Source organism: Colossoma macropomum, unplaced genomic scaffold (genome assembly GCF_904425465.1).
Source record: "Colossoma macropomum unplaced genomic scaffold, Colossoma_macropomum, whole genome shotgun sequence".
Taxonomy (NCBI): domain Eukaryota; kingdom Metazoa; phylum Chordata; class Actinopteri; order Characiformes; family Serrasalmidae; genus Colossoma; species Colossoma macropomum.
The window spans coordinates 110,001-118,259 of record NW_023496048.1 but is presented as its reverse complement, the minus strand read 5'-3'; the positions used below and the strand labels follow the sequence as shown (position 1 = coordinate 118,259).

The following is an 8,259-nucleotide window of genomic DNA, read 5'->3' as shown; positions in this document are numbered from 1 at the left end:
ATATGTGATCTGATATGTGTTCTATGTTCTATTGAATAATAATATGTTATATTGAATAAAGTATGGGCCTATGAGATTTACAAATCATTCCACTTTGTTTATTTACATTTTACACAGCGTCCCAACTTTTTTGGAATTGGGGTTGTAGTTCCTACATGGTGCACAATGTAGGGAGCAGGGAGCCATTTCAGCCAATTCAGCCAATGTTTTTGCTTAGGGCTCTGAGGTGCAGCGTGTTGTTTTAACTGAAACAGCTTTACTGTATATTGTCTGTAGACAGAGCATCTGTAGGGGCTGCGTTTCATGTGCAGTGTGAGCACCATGTCACGTCATGTCAGTCAGACCGGGTGTCTTCGTACAGTGTGAGTATAAAAATCATACCTTTGTCTGAATACGATGGGCGATTCAAACAGTGTGAGTCACCAAAGTACAAGAACTTAAAGAGTAACACAAAGAACAAGGCTTAAGGTGTCCATCTCCTGTAAAGACAGTGATGCAGATAATGTGAAAAAATGTAGACGGTTTCTTAAACAATCAGTCTGTGCCATTAGAACTCATTGTTATGTATACATATTATAATACATTACATCATAATTATTACAATGTACTTGGCTCATTGGTCCATCTGAGGATAAAACATCTGAACGACAAGCTCCTGCACTTTTATTATGGTAGGCAAACACAAACTTTTTATTAAAAAAAAGACCTTCAGTGTAAATAATAACATGAGCAGAAGATTATATTTTAACATTTTCTCCTTAAACTAAAATCTTTTTACTGTGTTATTACCACTGACATGAATAATTTTTAAAACTGCTTGTGTTGCATTTACAGTATAATATTGTGGCATCACCACAGATGAAGATGCAGGTAAGGTTGTGCTTTACAAGCGAATGCAGCAAGAGAGAACCGCCACTCAGCCCTGCTGAAACAGCCAAGACAGCAGGCAGGTCACTTCTACCCTCACACTTTCACCTGCTGGTGGACACCAACACAGCGTCACTAAGCCCACAGCCCAGCACCGAACATCACAAACAACTCATCTGACATCTTTAACTGACCAACAGCAACTCTTTTACAATAAATATCTTACCTCGAACGCAGCGCTTCCGGAGAGCCTCCTCGCACGGCCGCTCTGCGTGGCCACGCCTCCTGCGCTCTCATGGCAGAATGTATCAGTAGTGGAATATTAATGCAATATTAATCTGTGATCATACTGATGAATACACTTCAGTGCACATTGTTATTAATTTTAATGACATGTATTCACCACCTGTTCACTGCTGCTGAGACCTGGACTCCCTTCATTCACCATCATATTATTATCGGTGTTAGTAGTAATATTAGCCCATGACACAATCCAACCCGGCCCGCGGTTATTCTAATTTTCTATTTATATTAGACCAATGAACTTGCAGCAAAGAAAAGATGTGAGAAAAGCAGAAAGGCAGGTTTTAAAGATCAACCTTCTCCATTTTTTTTAATTTTTCAAGTGTTTGAATACTATTGTAATTTTGCTCATGTAATATTTCATGGTTTACTATAAGTGTCTGTATTTTGCTGTTGATATTTTGCCGTATTTTGAATTTACAATGGCCAGTTCAGGTTTTGGTAAAATGTTCTTTAAAAATAAAATAAAAACACAGGCATATTCTGAACCACAGGTCTGTTCAGATTGTTCAATATGGCCCTCTTAGTGGTTGAGTTTGACTCTCCTGTCTTAGACCAACAGAAGAATATAAAGGGGCGAGTTTATGGACCAAAATACGGCTGTTCAGTTCAGTTACTGTTCTTTAGACTGAGATGTCCATCAAAGTCTTTATGGCAACCAGGTGTGGCTTTCCTTCATTGCAGAACCACAAAGACGCATTGAAGCCTTACTTTTCAGTTCATATCCATTCTGACGCTCTTTACTGCCTTTACTCAACATCAACAGCTCTGTTCCTTCACTTAACGCCCGTCAGTAACATCTTAATATGAAATACATCATATCAGCCCTGATATGATCAGTACACACTACTTTTAACATATGTAATTAACCGCAAGAGGAAGCACTTAAAAAGTAATTCTGTAAATTAATGACATGCTGTTATGTGGCAGGACGAGGAATTCAGACAAACAGATAGACAGACAGACAGACAGACAGACAGATAGATATTGTTAGATGAGTTGAAATGTCTGTAAGTAAAGTGAATTCAGAGGACTGCAGACTCAGTTCAGTGTCACAGCTACGAGCCGATCTGCAGCGCTGAGAGTGATTTATTACAGCGCTGGAGTGTCGACTCGTCAGGTGTAAATCTGAGTGACTCACTGTTCAATAAATCAACATCCAACCGAGAAAAACACGTTGAGCTTCATTCCTGAACCGCAAACAAACTCACAGCTATTTCAGATCAGAGTCTGGATAAACAAGGCTGACACTTATTATCCGCCAAACAGCCGCTTGACACGGCATTTAACTCAGAATAATAATCAGGGAAAACCTGAACACCTGGGGACATTTCTCTCTTCCAGATAACTAAGACAAATCTTAGTTAGCCCTTAAACAACACTTAAAGAACTAAAATCACTAATAAATAACCAATAAATGACTAATACAAAACTCTTAAATAACATAATAATTCATTTTAAATATGTTTAAAGTCTGTAAAGTAGCGACTCTGTGAACATTAAAACTCTAATTACAATTATATACACCGGTTTTTAAAGCAGAGTTTTATGTTTTTAAAGCAGAGTTTTATGTTTTTAAAGCAGAGTTTTATGTTTTTAAAGCAGGAGTGATCAGAGTTCCTCCATGAAGAAGCTGTAATATTGATTAATCTCCGCTGTTTAGTCACTGATGGTGATTTATGATCAGTGATTATTTTGTTCAGGAACTTTCTCTGAGGAAATCTGATCACTGTAAACTGAGTGAACTGAGTGACCTGTGCTGTACTGTTGTCTGTCACAGTTGCCATGACAACGCTGCGTCTCAGGCTGATGGTGTTTTGTCCTGTTCTCCTCTGAAGTCTGGATTACTGTAACTCCCTCCTGCCATCGGGTTCTTCAGCTGATCAGAACGAACTTCCACTGCCTGTCCGAACAGTAGAGTCCCTCACCGTCTTTAGACACCGACTGAGGAACCTCTCTAAGAGAACTCTAATCTAGCACTTACTGAAATGCACTGTATTGCACTTACGTTGTCTTTGTTCTGTATTCTGTATTTTTTGGCTTTTCTTTTCTGGCAGTGTTTGGAGAAAGTTGTCTACCCCGCCCCCTCCTCCCCGGACTCGTAAGCTGATCAGCTAACATATATGTTTGCAATGTTTTTATTGTTTGTAAATCATAAAGCAGCTCATCAGTGTTGGCTAGATGGAGGAGGATGAAGTCGGCTTCTTAATAGTCCCACCTTAAATGGTGCAGCAGTTACATTAGAACAAGAAACTGGTGAATAAGAAGTCAGGTTTGTGTCTCAAATACTCACTGCCTTGATAACCTGCACACAGACCACAAAGTACAAATGCAAGTACTTAGATGTTGAAATGATTAAAGTGATCATCTCTGCTAGCAGCCGTGATAAATTAGTTAGCTAACCTTAACTTTGAGCTTACCTGTCCAGGAGAAAATTAGACAACTCAGCGTCTGTCTTAAAGTCCTTCTGGGCTCTGAGCGTCTCTGTCTTTCAAACGCATCACCATTCTTTTTTCAGTTTTACTGCGTCTCTGGCCATGGAGCTGTTTACAAGGATGCCGAGGCTTTTTAGTTCGGGTAGAATCTAACATCATTTCTGCTGATCCAGCATGCTGTGCTTGCCGGCCAATTTGTTTTCTTATCTGGCAACCCAGGGTGTCAAAATGGTGCTGGGAATCGGACAGTGAGCAGGATCGCAGGCCAAAACACAAACAGAAGTTCTGCTCCGGAACTGAAATTTCAAAGGAGAACATACTGGCTGGCGCGATGCCGTCAGAGAGGCCAGTATTTCTGCTTTTCATCATGGTCCTTTTATGATGTAGTACAGTAAATATATTACATACTGTTCTTTTAATTGCAGGGTATTTACATCCAAATCAGGTGCACAACCATTTCCCCATTTTTAGAGGGTTGAAAGTAATCAGACAGTTGGCTTCTCAGCTGGTTAAGGGGGAACTGCTCATGATCCAAGGCACACCAACTCATCTGTGCAGCATGGTGGAGGTAGTGTTAGTGTGGGCATGTATTACTGCCAATAGAACTGCTTCTTTTGTGTTTTATTATCTGCTCAGATTCAGCAAAATGCTTTAAAACTCAGATGGACAACAACCTGAATCATACTGTGAAAGCAAGCCAGGCCAAAGAAGTGGGATGCTCTTTAATAGTTGAGTCATTCACTCAATCTCAGTGCAGTAGAGCATGAGTTTCACACACTGAAGGCAAAACTGAAGGTAAAGAACAAGGAAGAACTGAAGAAGCTGCAATGAAGGCCGGCAGAACACCACCAGGGAAGAACCTGAGCGCAGGGTGAAGTCTACGGGTTCTAGACTTCAGACAGTCCACTGAATGCAAAGGATTTGCAACCAAGTATTAAAAAGGACAGTGTAATCTACGATTGTTAGTTGTTCCAATTTCTTTAGATCCCCTAAAATTGTTCTTACATTCAGATATGAAACCCTTTAGATACAGACTTTTCTGTATTCTGTTAAATATTAATGTTGATGTGTGATCAGGTGTAAATGTGGTAAAATTCCACTTGATCAACATCTGCCAAACTGTCTTCATTTTAAATGGGTGTTTCCTCATGTTTGAGACTCTGTGTATATTTAAGACGTCTCTTATTAAAATATCTCTAACGCGCGTCGTCATATGTTAACGCTCTTTTAATGGTTTTGAATGAAAGAACACTGTCGACTTTACACACATTTATTAGAACCAAACTCGAATATAAACTCACCCGTTTATCTTCTCAGTCTGTGACATCTGTCCAATAACATTTCAGCCCCCATCATGAAGAAAAATCAGTCAATAAATCAATCAGTCAATCAATCAATCAATCGCTGGTAGTTTTCTTACTTACAGACTTTTCTACAAATATGTAATAAATCAGTGGAACAGTTTTGTTTGTTTATTTGAAAAGTAAATTAAATATTTTGTTGATTTATAGTTACTGTAAAAGTTCTAGATAACAGATTAATATTAAACTTATTGTGTTTACATCATCAGTTCCTTATAGAACCTTCATTTCATTATCAAAGCTCTGTAAATCCTGAAAAACAGCTGCTGATTAACATTAGATACATCTTTATTTCTGTAATAAAGCTGGTGATAAATAGAAGATTATTAATAAGAATATTAATCAGAATATTATTAATCAGAATATTATTAATTAGAATAAAGCTTTAATATTTACTGAATGTGTAAAATTCTCTTATAGCAATGCATGAAGACAGGATAAAGAAAGTCTCTTCAATGTTCTACAGTGTTCTACGGTGTTCTACAGTGTTCTACGGTGTTCTGCAGTGTTCTTCACTGCTCTTCATTCTTTCTCACTGTTCCACACTGTTCTTCAGCAGCTGTGAGTGAGTGACAGTGAAATCCTGAGTAACTGGTTCTGAATAATCTCTGAAAGGTTCCCAGAAGAATTCCTGATGAACATCTGACAGAAATCTGATCTTCAGCCACATTAAAGTGTCACCTTCATCACTCACAGCTCAACAGATCAAACAGACACCTGAGATCACAGCAGCACCTCCTTCAGCACCTCCCTCATCACCTCCTCACTGCTCACCTGCTTAACGAGGCGCGGCTCCGATCTGTCAGTTAAAGATTCAACACTGTTGAATAACAATTAAATCCTCAAAGCAGGTTTTAAACACGAGACAAAAACACAGGAGCTTTAATATTCAGACACAGTAAAACAATAAATACCATGTTTAGTTTAATTAGAGCTTTATCTATACGGAAAAACTATAAAACACGGCAAACAAAACACAGCAAACAAAAAGAGCAAAACAACACAGCAAACAAAACAAAACACAGCGAACAAAACAAAAACAGCAAACAAAACACAGCGAGAGCTTCTATAACACACTCACTGGCCACTTTATTAGAAACACCAGGTAATGTTCTGTTTGTTGGGATGTTGATCCATTTTATCAGTTTATGACTAAAATCAGATTAGTCTAATTAGCAGAACATAAATCATTCATTAAAATATGCAAAATGTAGAAATAAAAATATGTTTTTGAATTAAAAGTTACAATTTTTAAAGAAAATATGAAGATGTCTTTCTCATTAAAACCACACCGAGCTGTAATTAAAAATTATACCAATTCAAAAAGGTCAAATTACAACAATATAAAAATAATTTGTGAGAGTTTGGAGAAAATATTTTCCTTTGTTCCCAAAGTTGCATATTCGATTAATATTATAGAAATATTATATCTCAGCAGAGTGTTCCGACTACCAGCAGAGGGCGCTGATGTCCAACAGATGGTACTGACATCCAGCAGAGGACGTTATTATCCAGCAGATGTCCAACAGAGGGCACTTGATGTCCTGCAGAGTGAGCTCATGTCCGGCGGAGGGTGCTGATGTCCAGCAGAGGGAGCTGATGTCCAGCAGACAGCCAGAAAATGTTCAGCAGAGGGTGGTGATGTCCAGGCGAGGGCACTGATGTCCAGCAAATGTCCAGCAGAGGGTGTTGATGTCCAGCAGAGGGCACTGTTGTTCAGCATATGTCCAGCAAATGTCCAACCGATGGTGCTGATGTCCAGTAGATGTCCAGCAGAGGACACTGATGTTCAGCAGATATCTAGCAAATGTCCAACAGAAGGTGCTGATGTCTCATTTTATTATGATATTATACCATCACTGAGTTATGTTTCATATGCATAAAGTGCGTTATACTTACAAAATATTTTTAAATGTATAAAAATAGCCAGTTTTAGTGCACTATAGCGCTGAAATGCTTTATTTTGGTTTTGTTTTGTTTGAAATGCTGTTCTGCAAAACTAAAACTAAAACTAAACTACAAAATACAAATAAAATACACATGAACGGATTATTGTGTCTGTAGATACAAATTCACTTAAATTCAGAGTCCTTCATAAGCACGACTTCAGTTACAGTTACAAAGAAAGTGTACAGATATAAAATAAACAGTATAATCTCTCTCTCTCTCTCTGTCTCTCTCTCTCTCTCTCTGTAGTGATGCCCCATTAAAGTAAATGCAGGTCAGTTCAGGCTGCTTTACCGTCAGGAGAAATTATTCGTACAGTTTACACAGAAATAAAATAAAACTGTTTATAGTTAATGTACAACTGTCTATAATAGAACTGTTATTAATTTGCAGTAAGCTGTAAAAATAATGAACATGATCGATAAAGGTGAGTTATCAGGCTGAATCTCAAATGTGTCCCTGCTCCCTTCATAGTGCACTGACGATTAATCGGGGCCTTTTACACCCAAACAGTCCTCTAAACGTTGGATTTGGGGATCGAGCAGCTTTAGCTGAACGTAAATAGCTTTATACGACACACATAATGCACCGTTTGTGCGCAAAAGCCGTAATACCCTACGTAGTGCACTACAGAGGGAGCAGCGAGTCGTTTGAGACGCAGCCTCAATGATCCCGCGCGCTAAACTGAAACGCACTGCGGGCTTTTATTGTGAAGTGTGAGGCTGGCTGAGCTCCGACGTCAGTTCCGGAGTGGGCTGCTGCGGCGGCGCGGTTGAGGAGCTCAGATCAGTGGATTAAACGGTTTAAACGGGATTGAAGCGGATTAGAGCCGCGCTACGCGGGCGGAGGGGGGCGCGTGCAGTGGCGCGTGTCTCTGAGGGGCGGTTAGACTGAGGCGGAGGAGAATCCGGGTTGTTCCGGTTTTTGTTGGAGATGTTTGTGTTTCCGCAGCGCTGTCTGTGCTCGCGCTCCACTTCCGGTCGGGTTACTGCGCGAGCGGCGCTGACCGCTTCCGATGCTTCCGCTCCACACCGGAACTGCGCCAGCACAGCGGCCGGGACTGAAGCGCGCGGAGTTCGAGTCAGATTCGCCCCGAGTCCCACTGGTAACTGTAAACAGTGACCACTGACTGTAAACAGTGACCACTGACTGTAAACAGTGACCAGTGACTGTAAACAATGACCACTGACTGCAAACACTGACCAGTGACTGTAAACAGTGACCACTGACTGTAAACAGTGACCACTGACTGCAAACAGTGACCATAAACTACAAACACTAAACATCAACTACAAACACTGACCATCAACTATAAACACTGACTGTGTTTACATGTAAAGATTATT

At 39.8% G+C, this 8,259-nt stretch overlaps 1 protein-coding gene across 2 annotated transcripts in view; it reads left to right on the top strand.

Moving 5' to 3' along the window:
• Positions 1-7,650: 7,650 nt before the first annotated feature.
• ears2 (glutamyl-tRNA synthetase 2, mitochondrial) overlaps positions 7,651-8,259 on the top strand; it is a 14,178-nt gene continuing 13,569 nt past the window's right edge. For both annotated transcript variants that reach the window (XM_036564956.1, XM_036564955.1), the window contains exon 1: positions 7,651-8,018. In XM_036564956.1, the coding sequence (XP_036420849.1) occupies positions 7,847-8,018 (172 nt within the window). In that variant the 5' untranslated portion in view covers positions 7,651-7,846. The remainder of the gene's footprint in view (positions 8,019-8,259) is intronic.